Source organism: Vicugna pacos, chromosome 2, assembly GCF_048564905.1.
Source record: "Vicugna pacos chromosome 2, VicPac4, whole genome shotgun sequence".
NCBI classification, from domain to species: Eukaryota; Metazoa; Chordata; class Mammalia; order Artiodactyla; family Camelidae; genus Vicugna; species Vicugna pacos.
Genome location: NC_132988.1, coordinates 68,044,359 through 68,071,607, shown reverse-complemented (window position 1 = coordinate 68,071,607; position 27,249 = coordinate 68,044,359). Strand labels below are relative to the sequence as shown.

Below are 27,249 nucleotides of genomic sequence, written 5' to 3'. Positions count from 1 at the left end.
AAATCATCTTCTGGAGATGAAATCTACCGTGTCTGAGAGAAAAATGCATTGGATGGGATTAACATCAGAGTACACATTGCAAAGGGAAAAGTTAGTGAATACGAAGAAATAGCCATAGACGTTATCCAAAATGAAACACAAAGAGAGGGAAAAAAAGAGTTTTAAAAGTGAAGAGATCTTAAGTAAGCTGTGAACAACTTTATGTGTCCTGGAGTCTCAGAAGGAAGAGAGAAAGACAGAAAAAAAATTAATTTGAAGAAATAACGACTGTAAATGCCATACATGCACAATTCTCAGAAGCTCAATAAACTTGAAGCACCGGGACACACATAAACCCGGGACCATAGCCACACCAAGGTATGCCATAATTTAATTGCCCGAAACTAATGATAAAGAAAGAATATCTTAGAAGCAGACAGGGAAAGCAAATGCATTATATACAGAAGATCAAAGGTAAAAAAGACAAGTTTCCTGTAAGAAAAAATGAAGTGCAACTGAAGTGTAATGATAAGTGATAGGTTTATTTTTCCAGATATTTTTAGCATATTTCTGTGAAATGTGATTTTTTTAATTCAAAGTAATACGTGCAGCTCCATTTCTGTCCAAAGCCTCCACTAAAGACCTTTGTTCTGCTTGTCGCAGAGCCAGCTGCTACTTTTGCAATCCACAGCTGTATGCGCATAAAAATGCCCTTTGTATTTAGATCTCTGGTGCTCAGTGGTTAAAGACCAACTTTGCTCTGTGACAAGTTAGAGTGTCTTAAGAATAACGTTACTTATTTAGCTTTTGACTTTTATCCTCTTTATTTCTCCATGATTTGATTGTGCAAATATTCTATTAAGTATTCATACAATCTGAAACAAAAATGACTTCCCAAAATGACGTTCTGAGAAAAAATCTGAAGATAGTCCGTGGCTATCCCATCACCTACGCTTTTGCAAGTGGCTTGGAAAAGATTGAACAGTTCCAAAGTAGGCGGGATGACATTGTGATAGCCACTTACCCCAAATCAGGTGAGTTTTTTTCCCAGACAAATGTGGGTCTGACTTTGACTTTTATTTCCTGAAAATTAGCTTCTCTACAAAATCATTAATATTCTAAATAAAATTAGCATTCTTAGCAGTCAGTATAGCTGATTCAAGAAAACCATATGTGGGGCGTGAGAAGGGCTGTGTCCCAGGCTTTGGCTGAGCCCCTGGGACGTGCCACGCCAAGTGTGGGTCCTTGGCTTCGCACAGGAAAGAATTCGAGAGCGAGTCACAGTTGAGTGAAGGTAGATTTATTCAGGCAAGAGAAAGGCAAGAGAAAGGCCATGAGGTGTGGGGAATGGGTACTCAGATTAAAAGTAGGTACACATTCTACAGAGAGTGTGGGCCATCTCCCGACGAATGGAGAGAGAGAGGCCGTGGCCTGTGAGGGGCAGTGTTGCCCATTTTTATGGGCTTTGGTAGCTTCATATGCAAATCAGTGGAAGGACCAGTCTAACTAGCCTGGGGAAGGGGCTGGGATTCCCAGGAGTGGTTGTTTCCCACTCTTTGACCTTCTGTGGTTAGCCTTGGGGCTGCCATGGCGCCTGCTATTCACCATGCTAACATATTACAATAAGCATATAATGAAGCTCAAGGTCTACTAGAAGACAGATCTCCCACCATCTTGAGCCTCAAGGCCTGCTGGGGGTTGAATCTTTCACCATTTTGATGTTAATCGCTGTAGCATTCATTGAATGGCTGTGCCCTGCCCCCTTCCTGTCTTGTAGCCATCTACTTTGAGTATACTAGAAAGGGCATTTAGGCATAGAACGGGAAACTGCAGAATTAAGTTTCTAAGAGAATATATTAAGATAGTAGGCTTCCAACAGGAACGTTTTTCCGCTAGATTCAGGTGAAGGTTGTAAAAGAATGTTATTTATTGCCATAGGTACCACCTGGATTAGTGAAATTCTGGACATGGTTTTAAATGATGGAGATGTTGAAAAATGTAAGCGAGATTTTATAACTGCTAAAGTTCCAATGCTGGAAATGATTCTCCCTGGAGTAAGAACTTCAGGTAATTTTAAATCACCCAGGAATTATAATTTTGTAATTTGTAGAAAATAACTAAAATTTTGGTTGATAGGCAAAAATGTTTCTTGTCTTTTACTGAGTTTTGTTGTGCAGAATTTACCAGATTAGGACAATAATTTCTTAATTTTGGACATTGCTGAAATTAAATAAGTAAAGAAATACCAATGCCTCTCAAAATATAAAACTTATTATTAATTGAATTCATTTTTCATTCTACAAATATTTATTCATCGTTTCTAAGAACTAGGCACTATGTTATGGGCTAGATATACAGTGATCAGGAAATTAGATGCCCTGCCCACAACGAGCTTGCAATAATATTGTGACATTAAACAAGTAAATAAACTAACAATACATGAATATTATTGGTCAATGTATCCAAAGAATAGGTCTCTAAAGAGAACAAGAGGAGAGTTTTCTTTCAATTGGATATTCAGGGATATCAGCTGTGAATGGAGACCTAAAGCCACACATGTAGCTGGAGAAAGCATATTTCAGGAAATGTGGGTATGAGGCCCTAGATGCAGAAAAGACCTTGGTTTAGTCCAGGGACTGAAAAAAACCCACCACCACAACAACAATGAAAGACAGGAAAAGTGAGAACAATTGGAGACTAGACAGAAATCACGTAGGGCTTGTAATTTTCAAGAAATACTCAGTGAGCCAAGAAAGAATCAGCAGGGTGTGGTGTTCTGTAGGCAAGTGATAAGGGTTCAAAAAGCAAGGCCTGCTTCTCCCACGCTGCTAGAAACCTGGGATAAGAAGACTGTAGTATGATGGTGAATATCTATTAATTTAAAGAGCAGAATCAAAATTCCTCCCCTTTGGGAGCCATTTACTTCCATAGGCAGAGAAGGATCAACAGAGGTGTCATTCCTTCTATGTGGCTGCCTAAAATCAGAAAGCAAATGATAAAGCTCAGAACTAAAGGATTATTCTGGGACAAGCAACCAAAATGAATGCAAGAGTGTGCTGACTCAAGAGCCATAGAAAAGTCTGAAATAACAAGTGACAGAATCTAAGTAACCAGGGACAGGGGAGTCAGGGATTACGGGCAGAGACCGAGGGCTGGGGGTGGGGAGTGAGGCTGTGGGGCATCACCAGAGAGTGAGCAGGGGAGGTTCAGCAGGTAGAGGAGAGGAAGCTGTTGCTCGGATTTACCCTGGAGCCTGAATGTGAATACTTGCAATGCCATTATGTACTCCCAGCACTCATGTTTGTGCATGTAAAGGGTTTATTGAAAGGACTTCACGTGGCAAAAGAATTACAAGATGGGAGAGGGTGAGAAATCTTTCAGTGAAGTCAAGGAAGGAAAGAGAAAGAATGGATAGGGAAAACTTCATAAAACAAACAGACATAAAATTCCCCGTCAAGGCATTGAGGAAGAGTGCGCTGTGGGAGATTGTGATTTCTCACTTCTGCATGCTGGATAAAGTGGTTGTAGCTACCAGTGGAAGCATAATGAAATGCCTGGTAGAATTTTACAGATGTATAATTAATGCTTCCAGATAAAATCCAGGATACCAAATTAAATTTGAAAATCAGATACATAGCTCTTTTATTTAGTGTCAGTATATCCCAAATGGTTCAGAGGAGATACTTATACTAATAGGTGTCTGTTGTCTACCTGAAATTCAGATTTAACTGGGATTCTTGCATATTTATTTCCTAAGTCTGCCAACCCTATCTGCACTGATTTTACGGAGTTCTTCATACAACCATGTGCTATGACCTGTTCTCCCCAGAATATTGATTGGTGAATAAAACATGCTACATCCCTGCTCTTACGGAATCTCCATTTCAGTGCATGTGTTTGGGAATGAAGATGGGAAGAGGCATGGGAACTGACAATAAACAAACAAATATAAACTGTCAGACAAAAATAAGTGCTGTATAGATCATTTTTAAAAGGATGCTATATTAGAAATTGAGCGGCTTTTTAGCATATGTAATCAAGTTTTGTAAATAACTGAAGCATAGTATTGCTTTGAATGAGTGAGTCAGGTATAATTTGGGGCAAGTGTGCCACTGTATGCAAAAGATGGGAAGATAATATAGGATTAATAGGTAATCTAGAGGTTAGTCTGGATATAAGTAATATTGTGAAAAAAAATGCATAGGACTCTAAGATTTATTGGATGTGAGACTTGGAGGAGGAGACTACGGTAATTGAGATTTTAAGTTTGATGACTCTGTAGGGGATGGCATCATTAACAGATATATCTGAGCTATGAGAAAGGCCACTGAGTCCATTAAAAAGTCATAAATTAAAAGGGTTAGCCCAGCTCTTCCTAGTTTAATGTCTGAAATTCTATAAGTATGCCTTTACTCCAAAAGTGCTTTCTGACTGGCCAAGTTATTTACATAGTGATCCAGGCCCCTGGGTTCTTCCCAGCTATTAATATAGAAAATAAATGGATACTTTCTGTCTCAAGAGGTTTGTATATCCCTAATCCAAAGACTTAATTTGAAACTAAATTCTACCATATGTTAGGTGTATGACTTTGGAGAGTTTAGCTAATACCCAAAAATTATACAACAATTTCATTTGGTATTTATGTAGTATATGTATGTATATATAATATATGACACATAAAGGAAGTAATAAAAATGCAGATACAGCAGCTGATGCTATACAAAGATATCATCTATACTAGTATATCTGCCACAAAATAATAGTCTATGTGAGAATTACTAGCTGTCAATATCTCTTTGACATACAGAAAACATTATAATTATTTATAATAATGCACAGATATTATAAAACTCCAAATTGCTAAAGTTGGTATAACTACTCCTTATTTTGGAAGTGAAGAAAGTGAAGCCTAGAGACTGAGATACTTTCAGATGTTTCAATGATAAGTAAGAAATGAAAGATAGGATTTGAATGAAAGAGCTAACCACAGAATCCAAGCTCTTAACCATTAGAAAATGCTGCCTCTTAGAATCCAAATGCTTGTGAATGGCTCAAAATTTGACAGCATTATATACTGCTCAGAAATATCCTGCAAGGTTGGTTGAGAAAATCAGGAAACGCAAGCTCCTTGGAAACTCTAGTATCTCTATAATCAAACCAAATTTTCCCAGGTATAGAACAATTAGAGAAGAATCCATCACCCCGGCTTGTGAAGACGCATCTACCAATCGATCTCATTCCCAAGTCTTTCTGGGAAAACAACTGCAAGGTATACTCATTTACAAGTCAATTCTTTAACGTGTGGCCCTTGCCCCTTTCTCATTCACACAGTAATAAAGTTAATGGCTCAAGTGTTTTGTTTACTTGTTACCATGAGAACTGAGCTACATACGAAAGTGTTTCAGTTTAAAAAATACATGGTTAGCCTAAACCTACATACTCAAATTTTCCAAAGTGATGTAGCAACAAGATCCTTATCTCAGCACAATATTGCTAATCTTATTTCCCAGCTGTCAGATATTCTGACCTTCTTTGAAAACTCAACATAAGGATGTCAGTACTTATTTAATTGTTCAGTAAACTTCTCCAGTGAGACACTTCAGCCTAGATACTCGCTTTGGGGAAACTTTTAAATTTGAAATTCAATTTTTTTCAATAACTGTGAAGCTATTCAGATTATCTATCTGACCTTTGCTAGACTGTGATATGTAAGGAATTCTAAGTTGTTGAATTTTGTAATGAAAAGTTGTTAATAATATTCTCTTCTTATTCTTTCTTTTAAGACTTTATTTTTACAGTAATTTTATTTATTTTTAAAGCACTTTTAGATTAGCAGCGAAGTTGAAAGGATGTTAAAGAGATTTTTCATATAGCCTCTGCTCCCACATCCACAGACTCCTCCTTAGCACTCTCTCTCACGTCTCACCGGAGTGGTACACTTGTTACAACTGATGAACCTACATGGATACATTATTATCTCCCAAAGTCCAGAATTTACATAAGGGTTCACTCCTGCTGTTGTTCATTCCATGGGTTTTTACAAATGCATGATGACATATATATACTATTATAGTATCATACAGTGAAGTTTCACTGCCCTCTTAATTCCTCTGTGCCCCACCTACTCCTGCAACCCTAGCAACCACTGACCTTTCTATTGTCTCTGTGGTTTTACCTTTTCCAGAATGTCATATAGTTAGAATCATACAATATGCAGCCTTTTCAGATTGTATTCTTTCACTTAGTAATATGCATTTAGTATTCTTTCATGCCTTTTCATGGCTTGATAACTTGTTTTCTTTTTAGTGCCAAATAATATTCCATTGTCTGGAGGTACCACAGTTTATCCAGTCACCTACTGAAGGGCACTTGGTTGCTTCCAAGTCTTGGCAATTATAAATAAAGCTGATATAAACACCCATTTGCAGGTTTTTATGAGGTTTTTATTTTTCAACGCCTTTGGGTAAATACCAGGTAGTGCGACTTCTGAATCATTGATATGTTAAGTTTTGTAAGAAACTGCTAAAATGTCTTACACAGTAGCAGTAGCGCTTGGCATTCCCACTAGCAATGAATGAGAGTTCCTGTTGTGCCACATCCACACCAAGATATGATGATATCAGTGTTCTGGATTTTGGCCATTCTAGTAAGTGTGGAGTGGTGTCTCAGTATCATTTTAATTTGCATTTTCCTGATGACATAGGAGGTGGAACATCTTTTCATACTATTATAATTCTTTCAATAGTTGCAGGGTTTGTTGTGATACCTCCTGTTAGTAATTTGTGTCTTCTGTATTTATTTTGCCATTCTTGATAGATGTTTATCAATTTTATTGATTTTTTAAAAAAGATTCAGCTTTTGGTTTCATTAGTTTTCTTAATGTTTTCTTGTTTTTAATTTCATGGATTTCAAATCTGTTGTTTTATGTGCCTATATGTTACATTTGTTTCTTCAGTAAGATATCATGCACCTGATTTTCTTCCTTCTCCCCCTGCAGATGATTTATCTGGCTCGAAATGCCAAGGATGTTGCAGTCTCGTATTACCATTTTGACTTAATGAATAATTTGCAGCCTCTTCCTGGAAGCTGGGAAGAATATCTAGAGAAATTCATAACTGGAAATGGTAGGTAGGCCTTGGCTTAAAATTAATAATTAAAAAAAATGTAATATAATACTATTAATCATACTGGTATGTATTTTCCTTTCAAAACACAGTAACAAGTACATTCAAATTGCATTTTAAAAAATTAAATCAAATACATCTAGTATTTTATTATGGTATTCTAGTATTCAGTATGTAAACCTGGTCTTAAACATTGACTTAATGAAAATATTCTCAAATCTCTTTTCAGTTGCTAAAAATCTAATCTCAGTCCCTGCTTACAATAGAAATTATTTAAACTGCCAAAATCATTAGTTAGATCTGTTATACATGCACAGTACTTAGATAAATAGTTGATATGAGTACTTCATAAAAGTATAGTTTTCTTCTATGTGAGGCTAAGTATAACCTACTGGAGGTCAATGTATTTTCATTTGAAGTGCTTCTTTTGTGCTTCTTTATATGTTTTTAAAAATCTGACTGTTTATACATCCATCAATGGCTGATTATCTATATAATTATTTAAAGTGACTTTATAGTCTCAGTTCCCTTGATTACTAAATTCCACAAAACGTTTGTACAATTTGTCTCATTGCTCACAAACAAATCTTCAATTTGATGAATCCTTGTGAATTAGACTGTTTCTCTGGTTTTAGTGGCCTTTGGTTCCTGGTTTAATCATGTGAAAAGCTGGTGGAAGAAAAAGGAAGAACACCCAATACTTTTTTTACACTATGAAGATATGAAAGAGGTAAAAGAGTAGAAATGCATTCTGCATAATTCCTCAAACACACCTGGGGGTAAAAGGAGTAACAGATTTTCTTAACTTAATCTGTGGAGTCTAAAATGATAATGATTGCTTTGCCTCTTTCCATGTCTGTTTACCCAAATCTTGCTAAGATCATTAATGACTTTATAAGTGAGAAATCAGTGACATTTTTATTCCTCTTATCCTTTTTTAACTGGTGTGTTCTTTTGAGCATCTTTTCTTTTTGAAACTCTCTCCTGTGCTTTATGGATTATCGCACTGTCATGATCTTCCTGTGCATCTCTACCTACCACGTAGTCTTTTTCTTTTTGAACTCCTTGCCATATTTTGATGATCATGCCCATGCCCACTGTGCTAATGACCCACCAAAAACTCCATTTTAACTTCTACCCTGAATCCAAATCCATGCTTTCACTAAAATGACCCTCTAATTTTACTTGTCCAAAACAAAACTCAACTGCTTCTCTCTCTGATTAGAAATACTTTTCTTTTATTCTCTCTTTTGGTTAATGATGTTATTTGTTCATCCAGTGTTCAAAGCTTGAACGTTAGTTGTCCTCATTGGCTTTCATACAGTGGATATGATTCCTCTATATCCTGAACATCCCACTGGTTCACACTCCCAACCTATTATATCTTTCAACTGTGTCCCTCTCCTTTACGTTCTTACTTCCTCATTCTTGGTCCAGGGACTGCTAAGCATTCATTTGGTTTGGTCTCCTGTATGAACTAGTATTAGCTCAAATACTGCTGCAAAGTTCCAGGCCTCTTCGTGGGCTATTTTACTTAAATTAGCCAAATACACACAAACAGACACATTGACACACATGCACACACACACACCTGGGAAATACGTGGAAACCAAGTTTATCTAATTATAAAAGCCTGAACATGCAAATGAGGATACTTTGTAGACTTTCATGCTCTTGATGGAAGACACACTGTCTATCTTTCTTATAACTGAATCCACAGTACCTCATATAGCACCTGTCACATAAATAGGGTCTCATGGTCACTTGTTGTGTGAATAATTGATTGCTTGAATGAATGAGCAGTAATAACAACATTTTAGTGACATCAATCCTACTTTGCATAACAGAAACCTTGCTCTCTGTAAAATCTCCCTTGCTCCAGGCATTTCTGAGAAATTCTCAGGGTATTTCTCACATCTCATCAATATGTGTGTCCTTTGCATTTTCAGTCCCTGCCCAGGCACCCATCCTCCATCACACTTGTTTGCAGCCCAGAAAGAATCTGTGATCTAAACATTACCATTTCCCCTTCATGCAGGCTTGAGGCAACAAATGTCAATTTGCTGACAATATAATACACAGCTGTAAAACTAAAGTGGTTTTATGAAACCACTTTTATAAAGTGGTGATATCCCTTGAGTGTTAGATTAATCAGAGTTGTTATAAATTCTTCGTAAGAGAGAAAATTGTCCTTCTATACCCAATATCTCTCTCTACTTCTTGGATACCAAAGTATCACTTATTGGCTTTATGAAAAGAGCAATTTTAGCTTCTGAGTGTAGACCCTTTTCTCCATAGGATGAAAAAATGCATTTCCTGGGCTGGGCTGGTATCCAAACGCTGAGGCAGACGTCACGTCACGCTGCTCCCTAGTATAATACTCTCTTGTCCAAACTTCTCCTCCGTATTCAGTGAAAATACCTTATTCTAATCAACTTGTTCACAGTGATTTTTCAGTCTATCCCAATCAGCTCTAAAACAATAGGCAGATATTCTGGATTCCATTCAAACCTGCTACATACATCAAACATAATAGAAGATGTTTTTCTCCTGTCACACAGTCATTTCTAGACAATGTTTTTATATGTATGTATATAAATTGTTTAAATAAAAATAACAATAGAACAAAATTATAATTATATATAATTAAATTCAGAGAGAAGTCTAGTAATTTTTATCAGGCTGACGAGTGTCTACGTCAATTCTCAAATTCCCGATCAATGACGTGAAAGAGAAACAGAGCAGGGGGAGAGTCAGTAGGAGGCAGCGCTCTCTGCTTTAACGTCTACTGTTCTATAAACTCACATCATCATCGATATTTCGGCAGTGGGCAGATTATTCTTCAAGCAGTTTAAATCCCTAATAGAAATTGCTATTTGCCTGTCCACATATAGGTTCTAGTATCACTACTAACTTCTCTTTTGGCCTTTATTCCACTATCATTATTTCTGAACTTTCATTTATTTTAAGCCCTGACACCCCTTTAGTAATCATCTTAATCTTTTCTCATTGAGATCTGATACATAGAATATTTCCAGGACGTCCCTTATAGGGAACTCCCTGCCAAAACATACCCATATGTGCACACGCACACACACACAGACATGCATACACACAGTTAATAAGACCATTATTAAAAACTATTGCTTCTCTCCTGGATAACAGATACAGTCCAAATCCTTCAGCAAGACATCTGAGGAGTTTCTCAATTTTACCCTAATGCATCTTTCCAGATTTATAGCCTCTCTAACTCCTATGAACTACTCAATCCTGACTCCAACCACTTTACTTTTTGTTTCCCTTGAACATATTGTGAGACCCTATCCATCTGAGAGTTTTAACCATTTTCTTTGCTGGAAATTCACACCTCAGGAGACGGTGCATCTTGGTAAATTGTGACTCTTTCTGAACTCCACTTAAATGTTACCTCCTTAAAAATCTTTCCAAATATATCCATGCAGATTTAGGCTTAGCCTTCAAAAAAGTTACAAATATTAAGTTTATAATATTAAAATCTGAAAATGATTCATTTTTCAGATTTTATTCTTTTTATCCTCAGTGGTTAATGAATAATTTAGGTTCTGATATCTTTGCACCTTCATTGGAGTGGATTTGTAATATTTTTTGTCCAAGTAAGGTTTAATCAGTATTTTTACTCTAAGGCAAACATACCTGAAGTTGTCCCTAAATTTATTGTTTTTGTTTTTAAATATTATTATTAAAAAGAAGAAAGCAAGTTTGATTAAGAACAGAAAAACAAAGGCAGAGAGAAGGAAAAGATACTGGATCCCTGAAACATTCACAGTTCAAATTGGATTACAAATTGAGCTTAAAATAGCTTTTATAATTTTTTTTTCTAAATATTGTTAATACTTAGCTCAAGGTTTATTTTTACTGTACTTTGAATATAAACTAAAAGTATAGGATCTAGAATAAATAAAATATTTCTATTCTACTTTTACTAAGTATAAATTATTGATTTTTTCATTTTTATGATTAATTTTTTCACATTATGTTAATGACTGATTGTTCACCATTTATTTGGTTATGTCACTTTACTCACTGATAGAATCCAAAGCAAGAAATCAAGAAGACTGCTCGATTTCTAGAGAAGAACCTGAGTGATGAAATGTTGGATAAGATCATCCATCATACCTCGTTTGAAATGATGAAGGACAACCCTCTGGTGAATTATACACATCTACCAAGTATGTTGATGGATCCTAGCAAATCCTCTTTTATGCGCAAAGGTGAGTATTTCGCTGAGTTTAATTTTCATTTTTGCTTTCTTATGATTTACTCTAAAATGAGGACTAGCTTTGTAGTCTCTAACAAATTACTTAGCCAATTTGGGCATGAAGTTCTTCATTTGTAAAATAAAGACTCTAATAATACCTCTCACAAAAAGTTGCTGAGTTAAATTAGAAATTATTAAAGGAAATAATGCCTGTAAACTTGTTACCAGAGCACCTTGTGTACTTGATACATGTTTCTCTTCCTATTTACTACTCTGCTAAAAGGCACTGTTTTGTCAATTCTGATGTGAGTCGTTCTAAATTTTTTATTCCTAAGTCTTAATTGCAGTTCAAATTGGCCTAGGCCTCCTTCTTCTTTCCACTAATAACCTAATGTTACTCAACACAGTATCAAATTCTTTAAAGACCTCATATCATTTAGAAAGCTGTGGTCACTTTGTTAAGGATTCACCAAGACAAAGGACATTTTTTACCCTATGTGAAGTTTTTGCTCCCTAAGAATAACATCTGAATTATAAGAAACATGGAATCTAAATTTAACTTAGAAAGATGACAATAGAGAAATACAGCATCCTCTGTCAAAATATAGCTTTACTTCCATTGAAGCAAATACTGTATACTGTGATTTATTGTATATAGTTTGTGTCAAAATGTGTTATTAACAATAACAATAATAAATTTAACAAATTATTAACTTAAATTTAAGAAGTTATCCACCTAGTAATGGAGAGAAAGGGGTACAATTTCTGTTGGTGTGCTGGGAAGTAAACATAACCCTAGGACTACATTGTGCATATGAACATGTGGAGCAAAACCCTCACTCCTGAAAGAGTTATATGATTATAGATTTTTCTAACGCGTTTTTCTCTGTACCTTGAAATAGTCCTAGTCTTTTCAAATTATTTTCTTTAATTTTCAGAAACACTACTTTTCAAAACGAACTCTAGTGGAAGAGGGCAAGGCGAGTTTTTCATTGTAAATGATGTATTAAAAATTCAAACAAAGAAGACTGATACACACACACAGACACATACACACTAACATACATATACATTTTCCTCGTGGAAGAATCAGAGAACAAAACCCTCTTTATTAAAAAGGCAAATTCTGATTATGCCAGATTGTTGAATGTGACTTCGAGGAGAGTTTTATCCCCAGTCCTGTGAAAACAGATTTAATCTCATGATATCTCATTAAAGTGTAGAGGTAGATGAGGCAAGCTCAGTGTCTGGATTCTGTGGTTTCTCCAACTTCAAGGAAAAGAGTGCGTGAGAGAAACAGTCTGTACATCGCCTCTGGGAGGGGTAAAGAATACATCCTTTGTGGTCAGATTGATCTGGAATTTATCCAGGCTATGCCATTTCCTGCATCTATGACTTTAATAAATACCTCTGCCTAAGTTTGGATAACATCACTGACAAAATGGAGAAAGTAACACCTGTAGCATAAGTTATGGGGGAAGATAATGGTAAAAAGAAAATACAAGCATCCAGTACATTTTTTCTGACCCAAAATAATAGACTAATAAAGTCATATTAGTCTAAATAGTTCAAGATTCATCTATCCATTTACTTGTTCATGCATTCACTAAACACTTAAAGAATACCCTTTATTCATTAATTAACATCTAAGAAAAGCTGTTCATGAATACCTACGTGCAGCTCGTATTCCCTAGAACATAAGTGACACGTACATTTGCCTCAAGAAGCTCATAATACAAGAGGCATGTATATCATAGATGTTGAAAAAGCTCAAAGATGAAGCATGAATAAAGGGACCGGCACAGCACACTCACTCTTGAAGGATGCCATGCTGGATGAATCAATGTCTTAATTTAGCCACACAATGGTAAAGGTGACAGGGAGAGAATAAATGATGTCCACGGTTTATGCTGATGTTGCAGCAAAACAGAAAACCCTGGGATTTTGCCAAAATTCATTTTTCACTTCCCACATTTTGGGAAGGGAATGTGTTTGTGTATCTAATATTCATATTCAAAATAGATCATTAGAATACTTTGTAGATGGCTCTTTATTGTTTAAATCTGCACTTTCTGTTTTCCATCATATATTTACAAGTGTATTATCCCAAATATGCACTACCCTCACGTCCACTCCAAAGAGGACGTGCCATCTGGAGAAAATAGAGCAAAGTATAATAACCAAGCAAACAACCTTGTCTTGGGGATATTTTTCATTAAAAGGATTTAAAATCTTCATCAAGCCAACGTGGGTTAATAAGGCTTGTGATTCAATATGATTATATTTAATGTTACATATAATGGCAAAATTAATGTTTTCCTCAAAACACATTATGGTATTAACCATAAAAATTATTTATTTTTCAAATAATTATTTTTAAGCATCCAAGTATAAGATTAAATGTGAGTTTATATCACAATAGTTTCACTTCTGCAAAAATGGTTCAAGGACATTATATGTCTGACTTTAATGCTATTCTCATCCTCTAAAATTAAAATAAGATATGAGTCCAGTGAATTCAGAAAACACAAGTACCATCCAGATATCACAACACCCTCATTTACTATTTCTGGGAAATAAATTTTTCAGCTTTGTGTTTCATGATTTGATAGTGCTGCTGACCAGTTCTTTGTACCGTGTCCAAAAGGAACTCATGAAATAAAATATTCCCTGACCATTGATCCAGTGACCAGTGGTAACTCCATGACCCAGGACAATTAGAAACACTAAAAGAATTTCTTTCAGGAAGCTATTGGTATACATTAACTCTTCCTTCACAATGGAAATATTTTATTCATTCGTATTTTTTTTATTGGTAAATTTTAGGGATTGCAGGTGACTGGAAGAATTACTTCACGGTGGCTCAAAATGAGAAATTTGATGCCATTTATAAGAAGGAAATGTCTGGAACTGAACTTCAGTTCCGCATGGAGATTTAAAGAGCCTGAACCGAAAACCTGAAGAAAGAGGAACTGACCTGCAGCTTGCTGAAACAGGGGCAGTGATGGCTTGACTTGGGCAATCCAGTGGTTTTATAAAGGAGAAAAAATATGCTTTTAAAACTTTGATATTTCAGTATGGTTAATCAGGTCCCAGTTTTGCTCCTTATTCACTCTGAGCTTCCAAATTCCCTAACGTTAGGACCAATCTTTACTTTTTTGTAGGTCATTCCTGCCTTTTCCAAGACTAGTACTGACAAGAGAAAGTTTCCTACTCAATCTCCGTATATTATGGTTTAGAATTAAGTTCTATGCCTTATAAATATGGCCCAAGAAATGCTGCTTTCACACTGACACTGTATTTCCCAGTTCTGCTCCAATTTTCCTTTCCTAAAAACTTGACCCAGGACACTCTATTCCACTTCTGTCTTCTGGATTTCAAGTTGTTCCCTAAGTTACTCATTTTGCAGTGGCTCTATTTGAATAATATGGTTCATGTTCCAGATAATGTGGTTCAGATTTCAGAAATATTGTTTCTATACCTAATTTCTGTGGGTCCAAATTTCTAATTTCCGATTATGTAATTTTTGAGCAAAGAACTGAAATCCACCTGATGTACAAAAGGATTTTCTACCCAGTAAATAGAATTGTGCTTTGTCTTAATTCTAAGAAGAATGCTGAAATGATTTAATGAGACTTATCGTACAATTTTTAATTATTGCTGCTACATTTTCACTTAAAGGTAAATTATTTAACCTGATAAAAGAAAAATTGGGAAAATAAATTGATGTATATTGTTTACAATTCAAGGGACTGGGGATGTAACAATAGAGTGATGGGCATTATGCCTCCCCTCTCCGGTTTCAAATACAACAGTTGTGCACTTTTTTTTTATCTTTTTATTTAGAACAGTTTTAGATTTACAAAATTATTGCAAAGATAGTACAGGGAACCTCATACCTGGAAATCTCACACCCAGTTTCCTCTATAATTAATAAACATTAACATGGCATATTTGTCACAATAAATAAAGAAATATTGCTGTATTACTACTAACTAAAGTCTAAACATTATTTCAATTGACTTGGTTATTCTCTAATGTTATTTCTTCTGTGCCAAGACCCTATCCAGGGCACCACATTACACTTAATTATCATATCTTCTTAGATTCCTTTTAGGTGTGAAAAGTTTCTTACACTTTCCCTATTTTTGATGACCTTGACTCTTTCGAGAGTACTGGCTAGCTGTCTTGTAGAATGCCTCTCAGTTGGCATTTATGTGATGTTTTTCTCATGATTATACTGAACAAATATGTTCTGGCGGAAAAGATCACACACAGAGTTAAAGTATCATTCTCACAACATCACATCAAGAATATATACTAACTATATGACTTACCAGTGTTGATGTTCATCTGGTTCAAACAGTGTTTATCAGGTTTCCATTGCAAAGTTCTGCTCTGTGTTTTTTTCTCCCTTTCCATATTGTATACTTAGGAAGAAAATCACATTCTGCAGCTCACATTTAAGAAGCGTGAAGTAATGCTTCATCTCCTGACATAAGAAGTATCTATAGAATTTAGAAATATTCTGCTTGAGAGACTTTTAAATTCTCTACCACTTATTTATGTATTTAATCATTTATTTAAATCAGTGAAGACTCATAGGTATTTATTTTATACTTTTGGTTATAAATCAGTTATACTTTATTTTCTTCCTCAAATTTTTCCAATTTGTCTGTTGGGAGCTCTTTAAGTTGGCTTCTGAATTCCTTTGGCATACCAGCTTTATTGTAGGGTTGTTTGCTTGTTTGTTTTGAGCATTTTTATTATTTTCTGGCAGTGCAGAATACTCCAGACCCATCTTACATAGTCTGTGTCCCGATTGTAGACTCAGCCATTTCTCCAAGGGGCTCTGGTTCCCTTTTTGGAGAATGGTATTAGAAAAATCAAGATTTGAGTGCTAGGCGTGTTCATTGCTACTGTGTTGGCATTGCTTCTAAGCCCTCTTGACTGACACAACAAGGAGTTACATGTGTGTATACTAACCTGTGTATAGACATATATGTATAAATATTTCTATAGGTAGCTATCTATATTTGTATTAAGTAAAACATGAGTTCACACCGATGTCTCCAACATTGATCCATGTGACAGGGATCATAATTATTATTATAATTTATATTTCACTACTATTTTTATTGATCATTTATTAAATATCATATAATCTTGTAGAAGTATTATTAGATCAATTTTAAGGTGAGGAAACTGAAACTTGGAACTAAAATTTAAAGCTAAGCCTGCCTTGACTCCAAAATATCATTCTTAATCACTCTATGACATATTCGATTACTTCTTAAAATATTATCATAAATATAATCAGATAATGATGCCCAAGCTGACACTGTGAAGGTTCCAAGCTCTGTCCGGTCTCAGAGCCCTAGTGTTGCTGGGACACTGCCTGCAAACCTGTGACAATTGCATTTGTGAATGTCTTTCTTCTATAAGCTATGTTGTAACTGGTACTTATTTATTGTTTAAATAAAGATGGAAATAACTTAATTGAAGCTCATCTAGGTTAATGTACATTTCGAGTGATATGATTAGAAAGGAATGTCTTGGGTAAAATGCATAGAGGCCAAATAAATGACTAATAGTTTTTGTAATGCAGCCTATTCATAAGGTGGGGTTTGGCTGTGCTCTGTTCTGTTCTGTTCTCTTCTATTCAGGGAGGAGAGAACAAGCTGTCATAAATCTTATGGAGACCCTTTCTGTGCAACTTTGAATATGAGAGAAAAAGGAGCAGAAAGAACAAAATATTTCCCCTCAACTTGTACCTTCTGTATCTCCTCCCTTCTTTTAGTCTTAATAGCAAGAGTACCAAAATTCCTGAGCTTATTGGAAGCATTTGTAAAGAAAATAAGGTTCTTTGGGTTCTCTCTGGAGATTTTGATAAGATAGCTTGGACAAGGCCCTAGACGACGCATTTTTTAAAAACACCAAAGGTGATTTAATGGCTGTATTATCTATGACTATTTCCAAGTGATAAAGATGAACTATCCTTGTTTTTCAGGTAAGTGCCAGGTCGATAATTTCAAAAGATAGATAGGTAGACAGATAGATAGATTGATAGATAAGACAGAAAACACTCTTTTTGTACTGATTGGAATTGGATTCATATTTGAAAATGCAAAAATTAAGCAAAAAAACTTAAACTCAGTCATTTACCATAATTTGAAAGGAAGAAGGAAGTTCATTGAATTATACATTTCAACACTGGGCCTTTAGCCAAATATGCACTGTGTTTCAAAATAAAAGAAATGAGTAACTTTTCTGAGTACAGTTTGCTCGGTGTGTGAGCTGTTCTTTAGCTTAAACAATTGGTGTAGATTCAGTTTCATTGAGAACACTTTTGCTTATTTCCTGGGTAATTGTATAAGAGCTAAATTTCTAAATAGATTAAAATGTGTGAAAACTACACTCTCCCACTGTTTTGCCTGAATTTTTCTTGTTGACATATTTTGGGGCCTTAGCTTGAAGCACACTGGGCCTCTGCAAAGAAGCCAAAACACACAAAGAAGCCAAGGAAAGTAAACCAGAAAAAGGCAGAAATACATAAGAAATGGATATAAAGTAAAATCTTTCAATAGCAGCCTACTGGTCAAGGCACAGTATTTGAGTGGTGCGAAAATTCCACCCCAGTATCTGAGTGCTCCATCATCAGCACAGGTTTCCTTTTTTGGAAGCACAATACACACAGAGAAGTGTACAATCTTAGGTATCCAGATAAATCTTCCCACGCAAACATATCTGGATAACCAGATCCATATCTCAAGAAACAGAATAATACTGGCATATGAAAGCGTCCCATCCCCTGTACCCGCTTCCGGTCAAAATTTTCCACAATGAAAACCACAATTCTGCTTTTCAAAACCATAGATTCAATTTGCCTTTTTTGAAATTTATATTAATGGAATTATACAGTTAGACTCTATAGCTTTCTGACTTTTTTCACTCAACATTATAGTTGGAAGATTTACCCACATTGCATGTTGTTGCATTTTTTCTTTCCATGTTCATCTCTATATAGTATTCCATTGTGAACATATACCAATACTTATTTGCTCTTGATGGACATTTGAAGAGTTTCCAGTTTGGTTTTTACAAATACTTCTGCTATGAACATTCTTGTTCTCATTTTTTTGTATACATATTTTCAGTGCATTTTCCTTGGGTTCAGCATAAGGATTAAATTGCTAGATAATATGATATGCACATGTTTAAGATACGACCAAAGAATCTTCTAACTTTTGAAAGATATGTGTGTCTTTGTATGTTGGAGTGTGTGTTTACACTATGTATAGATATGCATATAGGTGTACATATATTCTGTTTGTAAATCTTGTTTTATTATATGTCTTTTAAATATCTTCCCTGATTCTATGACTTGAGCTTTGGTGTCTTTTCATGTTCTTAGTCTTATTACAGGCCGGTTTATCATTTTTTCCTTTATAGTAAGTATTTATATCTTATATAAGAATTATTTGCTTAATATCAGCTGGATTTAGAGGGATGACTATGGGACTTGAGCATCCACAGATTCTCCTACCCACTATGGGTCTTGGAACAAATCCCCTCCCTGAATACAAAGGAATGACTGTACTGAAAATACCATTCCTTCCTTGCTGGAAGCCAGGTTTGTTATAAATCAGTGGCTCATATATATGTGGGTCAGTTTCTGGACTCTATTTTATTTTGTAGGCTTATTTTTTATTCTTCATTTAATTAATATAGCTCAATAATCTGAAAGAATATCTGGTAATACAATGCCTTCATTTTCATTTTCTTCAAGATTGCCTTGTCAATTATTGGCCCCTGGCATTTCCATATACATTTTAGCTTGTCAATTTCTATTTTAAAAAACTGCTATGATCAATATTGGGATTACATTCAGTGTATTGATCAATTTGTGGAGAAGTGACAAGTGTAAAACACACATCCTTTTATCTAGGATTTCTTTGTTATCTTAGTAAGATTTTAAAAAATTTTTCAGTGTAAAAATCTTACACAACTTTTTTTTTTCATGTGCCTGTTGGCCATCTGTATGTTTTCTTTAGAAAAATGCCTATTCAGCTCCTCTTCTAATTTTTTAATTGAGTTTGTTTTTTTTATATATTGAGTTGCGTGAGTTCTTTATTTTAGATAGTCATAGAGAAAAGCAAACCATCATGCACTGTTGGTAGGAATGTAAATTTGTACAGCCACTGTGGAAAACAGTATGGAGTTTCCTCAAAACACTAAAAATACAACTACTGTACAGTCCAGCATTTTTCACTCCTGGGTATTTATCTGAAGAAAATAAAAACACAAAATTGAAAAAGTATGTGCACTTCAGTGTTCATAGTTGTGTTATGTACAGTAGCCAGGATATGGAAGCAACCTAAGTGTTCATCAACAGATGAATGGATAAAGAAAGTATAGTATGTACACAATTGAATATTATTCAGCCATAAAAAAGAATGAAATTTTGCTACTTGTGCCCACATAGATAGACCTGGAGGGTATTATGCTTAGTGAAATAAGTCAGACAAAGGCAAATTCCATATGTTTTCACTTACATGTGGAGTCTAAGAAATAAAACAAATAAACAAATATAACGAAACAGATTCAGAGATATAGAGAACAAACTAGTGGTTACCAGAGGCGAAATGGAAGGGGAGGCAAAATAGGAGGAGGGAATTAAGAGGTACAAACTACTAGGTACAAAATAAATGTTACAGGGATGTAATATACAGAATAGGGAATATAGTAAAATTTTATAATAACTTCATATGGGGTATAATCTATAAAATATTGAATTATTATGTTGTACAGCTGAAACTAACATAATATCACTCAACTATACTTCAATTAAAAAATAAAGATAAAAATATGTAAGAAGACTATATTAAGAAAATCTTACACTACTTTTGTTAGATTTATTCCTCTATCTTTTATCTATTGTAATGTCTTTTAAGATAGATATTTTTAAAATTATATGTTATTTTTGTTGCTGATGTATAGAAATGCAATTGAATTTTGGTTTTAACTTTATACGCAGAGAACTTACTGAATTCATTAATTAATTTTAATAATTTCTCTGTAGATTCAGTCAAGTTTTTACATATGCTATCATGTCATCTATGAATGATAACAGATTTTAATTCTTTCTTTATAAACTTTATATATTTTTCTTACTGTGCAGTTTTGGACATCTAATACATACTGAATAAAAGTAGTCAATTGAGTACTCACATCTGTTTCTCAGTCTTTCATCCTTTCTTATTTAGGCTTCATTTTCTGTCCTTTTCAAGGAACTCAAAGCCATTTTCAGAGCCATTGTTTGGGGGACTCCAAACTGCTCTCCTCCCCAGATCAAGTGATTCTTAAGTTGGAAGCTCTCATCATTAATTTTCAGTTTTCAATTTTCCAATATATGTGTTCAAATGTAATTCACTTGAAAACTACTTTATCTGTACCCTGCAACTTCTGAAGTGCCATGCTTTATTAACATTTAGTTCAAATACATATGTTAATGTCCATTGAAAAGTTTTACTAGATTTATAACTTAATTCCCCTGTAATCAGAGGATATATTCTATCAAGTTTCATTCTTTTGATATTTACTGACATTTTCCTTATACTCAATCAATCAGTCTTTGAAAGAAGTAAACCTCACTATGGCAAGACTCCAAGAAACCCAATGGGAAACAAAAAATAGAATGTCGAAAATAAATTTCCTTAGTCGTAAGGATAAGTTCCCAAGACTGGGGGCTATGGCATAAATTGTTTTTAAAAACCTGAAATAGACCTATTAAAAAACCCATATCAAACATCCATAGAATCAAGGGGGAACTACAGGCAACTATTTCAAAACTCAAACCTTTGTAGAAGAAATGACAGAATGCAGAGTCTCAAAATTGTTTTATCTTCAATTTTCAGAATCAATTAAAAAATATTAGTCATTGAAGATATATGATAAGGTGATCAATGATCTAGAGGAAAATCCGTCCATATAAACAGTCTCACAGATGATTCAGCTCTTAGAATCAACAGCAAGGCCATGATTAGGGCACAGCAAATGATGTGCTTAAAGTACAAACTTTCAGGAGTCAATCATTCTCAGGATTGTGCAAGCACAGGATCAGAATTTTCACAAACTTAAGAATGAGTACCTCCTTAAATATTATGCACTAGGCACTTCACTTGCACCAGTGTAGTCCTAGCCCTAATTATCTGACAAGGGGCTTACAAATAATGATTTTTTTTAAAGCTAAAGAATTTACAGAGAATGAAGAGTATAGTGGGTGAAAAGATGTGAAATTTTAGGAAAGGTTTCAAACCAAAGAAGAACCAAATAAAAATCCTAGATCTGAAAAATTCATAAAATTTTTAAAATATATGCTAAATAGAAATAAGGGTTGATTAGACACTACAGAAGAAAGAAACAGTAAAGTTGCATTCAAGTCTAAAGATATTGAAATTGATACACAGGCTGATAGAAAGGAATACAGTGAGTCTCAATAATCTGTAGAAAAATATCAGGTAGTATAATTTCCGATGCAGAAGTCTTGCTCTGAGTGGTTAGGTAAGGAAGAAATGAGCTCCTTTCTTGCTCAAGCTATTATATTTACCAGTTCCTTTGTGTAAGGTTAATTTTATGTGTTAACGTGACTGAGCTAAAGGAGGCCCAACTAGCTGGTAAAACATTGTTTCTGGGTATGTCTGTGAGGATGTTTTTGGAAGAGATTAGCATTTAGACTGAGAGAATGAGTAAAGATCACCTTCACCAGTGCAGTTGGGTGAGGCATCCACCAAAACACTGAACAGAGCAAAAAGGCAGAGGAAGGACAAATTTGCTCTTTGCTTCAGCTTCTCCTGCCTTCAGACATCAGCGCTCCTGTTTCTCAGGCCTTTGGCCTCAGACTGGGACTTGCACCATTGTCTCTCCTGGTTTTCAAGCCTTTGGACTGGGACTGAACTGGGCCACCAGCTTGCAGATGGCAGATTGTAGGATTTCTCAGCGTTCAAAATCTCAGGTCAGTTCCTATAATCTCTCTCTCTCTCTCTCTCTCCCTCTCCCTTTCTCTCTCTCCATCTAAATCTCCCGTCTACCTCTCTCTCTCTCCTTGTCTACCATCCATCATCTCTCATTCTCCTTCTCCATCTTTCTCTCTCCCCGTCTCTTTCTCCATCTACCACACATTGATTCTGTTTCTTTAGAGAACCCTGATGTGTACACTTTGTTGTTACCTTTACCAATAGACACATCCAGTACTTAATGTTGGCAGGAGTAGCTCTGTGGAGTGTTTGAGAGCATTTATCTCTGACTGTCCATCACACCACACATTATCAAATGATTCTGAGAAAACTAAGCTTTTCTAAAACATCTTTTCAGCTTTAAAGAACCATAGATGGCTTATAGTCTGGCAAGTAATGATAAAGTTTAACAATATAATGGGAGTATACCTTGTTCTAAGTATATCCACCAACTCACAGGTTTATCTATTTTGTTAGTTATAAAATATTTTATTCAGATAGAATGTAAGCAGCCAAGGTTGAAAATGAAAGTCTACAGAAGTTCAGATGAATCAATCTCCAGCTCTAAATTATTATGGAAATAAATAGACAATGCTGTGTTTTAATCCTCAAACTTGCTAAGAGATGAGATCTTAACTATTCCCACCACCACCAAGAAATATCAGCTATGTGATGTGATGGAGGTGCTAGCAACCACTACAATGGCAAATAGCTCACAACATGTAAACATATCACCAGGCTCCCCACAAACGTAAGGTGCGTGATGGGTGAGGGGGCGGCCGCCTTTCCGGCCTCGCCACGCAACATGTAAATATATCAAATTGACATGTACATCTTAAATGTGCAAATGTTATACATCAAATATATTTCAGCTTAAATATATGAAGTCAGATCTACATGTTCACCCGTCTGACAATTTATCTTTGCTTTAATCTGCCAAGGACGTATGGAAATCATTATTTTTTTACTAATAAGTCAGAGATTATATTGAGAGCATTTGAGGTCTTAAGTTACTTTCTTAACTAACACTTCCACAGTGAAAACATGACTTCTAAAGAAAATTTAGACTGCATATTGAAAGGAGGAGAAAACATGATTTTATTTAATAAACAAACCTCTACCTACCTCACCTATAGTAAATCCATGACTCTGTTTCCTTTCTATTTCTTTCTCTTATAACAATAGCTCATAATCAGAGTTATAGGAACATTTTAAGACATGTAGAAATATCAACTTCAAAGAAAATAATTATTCTTCAAAAAGCTAATAAATTTTTAAAGTTGTCACCATCTGTCATATATTTGTCATTTGTCTCCAATAACTGGGTACAGACTGTATCCAAAGTTTTCTTACTTAATTGTTTTTATTACTTGCAACTTCTCAAATTGATATTTTAGACTAAATTTGTGTGCTTCTTATTGATAATGAATACAATGTGCATACAAGAATATCAACGAAAACTAACGATTTGAGGAACGTCATATAGTTCTTATAGTTTATAATGTAGCCTATCTGAGCCCTTTTGCTAGATGGGTTCAGAAGACCTGTTTGATCCTTTATTTTTACCTTAAAAATAGAGCTCAGCAACCACCCACTTTTCTTCAGCTACTTTTCTTCATAAATCCACTTTCCTTTAACTGTGAAGTTAGGAATAAATTATAGTTTACAAAGAGCATCCTTTCAAAGATTTAACAGTTCTAGGAACCAAGACCTATCTTAACGTAGAACTGCTTCCAATTGTATGATTCCCAGTAGAATAGCACTTCTGCTGTTTTTTAGCGAAGCACTGAAAACATTTTCTCAGGTTGGGCTTTGCCCTCTTTAGGTCAGACCAAAATCTCACAATAATAAAAATTGACTGCCAGGGGAGCAGAGGATGTGAACAGATGAACAGCGCCCAGCAGTAGTGGCATGCTTCTGAGATTCCTTAATAGTGAAGGAAGCTTGGTTGTTTGAATTTCAAATTACTAATTATGCCTTTATTCACTCTGCTCATGAAAAATTTGAGAGAATGACTGGCATATTCTGCTTGTTGCCACTCCCTTCTGGGAGTAAGCCTTTACTCCTTCTTAAGGGGTTAATTCTAATTCTGGGGGTTAGTAACTCTCTTTGGCTGAGACCTGAAGTCATGTTTTCCAGCTTGGCCCCTAACAATAATAATGGTAATATTTTGGCTCTACCTTTACCCATTTGTTTTATTTCTTAATATTGTACAGAAGCTGGGCCAGGAAAATTTGTGTTAGTGGGTCCCTAAAAGACCTGCTTGAGCTTGGCCTGAGAACGTTGAAAAATAAGTAAAAATTTTTATATAAAACATAGACGAAGAGAATCTGTTGGTGTAGGGAGGGCATTTGGTTCTTCTGTTCCTTAAACTTTAATATAAAGGGAGAGGTTTTTGCCCTTGGTGCTCTATTAAAGATTTCATGGAGCCAGTCTTGACAGCTGCAGCCTTGGTGAGAGGCTTTCTATCAACTATATGGTATAGTGGTCTTGGAGATAACTCTAGCTTACCGTATGATTTAAACTTAGGTGAGTGCTCCTTTTTTAAAGGGGCCTTGGACAGAGGTGGTATAGTCAATCAGAATGGCTTTGGGAAGAGCCAAGAGAGGATGCAAGGCAAAAGGCAGCCAAATTAGTGGCATCAGTGAATTCATGGAGGTCTGCAAGATAGAGTTTGCAGATGCTAACGGACTTCCTGCTTTGTCTTGATAGAGTCAAAGATTTAATTACAGGCATGGATACGTGACCGCACCCTAAAGATAGGATCTCTAATGCCCTGCAATAGGACTTGCTTTTCTACACCTGGGGCTGCTGAAGCAAATGCTCCCTGTAAGGGAAAGAATCCTTAAGACTCTTTAGTGATTGGTTGGCAGGACAATTTTGGCTGCATCTAAGCTGCAAAGCAGTTGAGTTCCCTATGTGTTACAGAAATGAGATTTTAGCTGAATCTAGACAGCAGTATAACCATAAACCCAAATTTTACTCTGTGCCCAGGGCCATGGAGGGAGTGGTATAAAGTCTAACTTTGGACCTGTCTGATGCTGAACACACACTCAAGGGATACCCATCTCCCATGACATAACCTCAAATCGGCTATTGATTTATTTAACCACAGCTTGCTTAGATGGATTCCCTCGTGTACTGATCTCTCCAATATAGGAATTTGGAATTTGTCCACAGCTGATTTTAAGTTCACAGGTCATAGTCTGATGGTTAATTTTATGTCAGCTTGGCTAAGCTATAGTGCCCAGTTGTTTGGTCAAATAATAGCTTAGATGGTGCAGTGAAAATATTTTGTAAGTGTGATTAGCATTTCTAATCAGTTAACTTTAAGTAAAGGAGATTATCTTTCTAAGAACAAAAAACTAGGTTTTTCTGAGAAGGAATTCTGCCTCAAGGCTGTAACATAAAAACCTTGCCCAATATAGCCTGCCACCAGACAAACTCAGGACTGCAACAACTCTTGCCTGATTTCCAGTCTGCCAGCCTGCCTTTGGATTTTGGACTTGTCAGCCCCCAAAATCATAGGAGTAAATTTCTCAAAATAAATCTCTTTACACCCACTCACAGTCACTTATACCCCTCCATATATATGTATGTTTGTATATATGTGTGCATGCATATATATATACACATATACATATATAGTATTTATATTATTAGTTTTGTTTCTCTAGGGAACCCTGAAGATTCACATGGTATCTGGACATGTGAATCCTTATAAACTAAATGGCACCCTGGAAAAGTTAAAACTAGGAATAATTATTCCTTTCCTCAAATACCATTGATCTGCTGCTATAATCTTGTCAAATATTAAATATTGAGTTTTATAAGCTCAAGTTTGCCTGGAATAATTGCTTTAGGGAGTAGTTTCTTTTCTAAATGTACTGTAAGTGGTGATAGGGTTGTAGTATTTTTTGTGTCTTCCTAACTCTTTGCACCTTTTAGTGTAGTGCACATTAGAAAGTTGCCTAAGATTTTCTGAGACCCTGAAGAACCAAGCTTGTTCTAATGAGGAAAAATTTAGGCTGCAACTGCTGAGAGAACTCTTGTCTCCACAAATTGCTAGGAACCCATCTGGCTATGACTGAGTAGAATTTCAAAAGGAGAGAAATACTTTGCATTACGGATATTTGTTTCACAAAAGCAGAAAACTATTATTTTGGTATTTGGTTTCTTTGGACTTAAAGTTGAGATGGGATTTACTGTTTAACTTTTGACTTACCTTAGGAATTTGATAAAGGAAGTAGAAACATAGTCAAATTTGCAACATCTTTAAGCTATTGGCATTTACTTATTATAATTTTTGCATTTTATCCTAATTATATTATCTAAATTCACAGCAGAATCTGATAATCTATTTTAATCCTCATGACAGGACATAATTTGGCTGAGAAATAGAATAGGGAGTACATTGTAGAATGACCTTTGAGTTGTCTTCATTAATGTGTTGTTTTGAATTATTTCACCAGTTTTTATGGGCAAAACCTAACTACCCACCTGCAGTCCCAGAAGGATAGACTGATATTGGAGGAATGGCCTTGCCAAGTTGGTACCAAGACAGTCCTGATTAAACTGTTGATCCCATTCCTTAAGGGCAATGACCTTATCCCGTATTGATCACAGTTGAAAAGTCAAACCCAATGAATAAAGAGAAAAAATATTGAAAGAATATTCATGGGAAAGGTTTCTTCCTGACTGTGTTTCCTTTCTGTGAAAGGAACCCTGCTAATTAACTCAAGTCTCTTCCCTCTACTTTACAAACTCTAACCCTGGTGAGTTAAGTCTTATAACTTAAGTCCTATATCATATTGGTAAATGTAGGGGAAATGACTGTAAGGCACTGCACAATATAAATTGGAGAAATGGATATTATTAATATATTTTGTTCATT

At 35.3% G+C, this 27,249-nt stretch overlaps 1 protein-coding gene across 1 annotated transcript; it reads left to right on the top strand.

The window, feature by feature from the left end:
• The first annotated feature begins 755 nt into the window (after positions 1-755).
• On the top strand, positions 756-14,375 carry SULT1B1 (sulfotransferase family 1B member 1). Its single transcript, XM_006212498.3, has 7 exons — positions 756-1,013; positions 1,918-2,046; positions 5,151-5,248; positions 6,977-7,103; positions 7,739-7,833; positions 11,173-11,353; positions 14,167-14,375. The coding sequence occupies exons 1-7, from the start codon at positions 866-868 to the stop codon at positions 14,277-14,279; spliced, it is 891 nt and encodes a 296-aa protein (XP_006212560.1). The 5' UTR covers positions 756-865; the 3' UTR covers positions 14,280-14,375.
• The last annotated feature ends 12,874 nt before the right edge of the window (positions 14,376-27,249 follow it).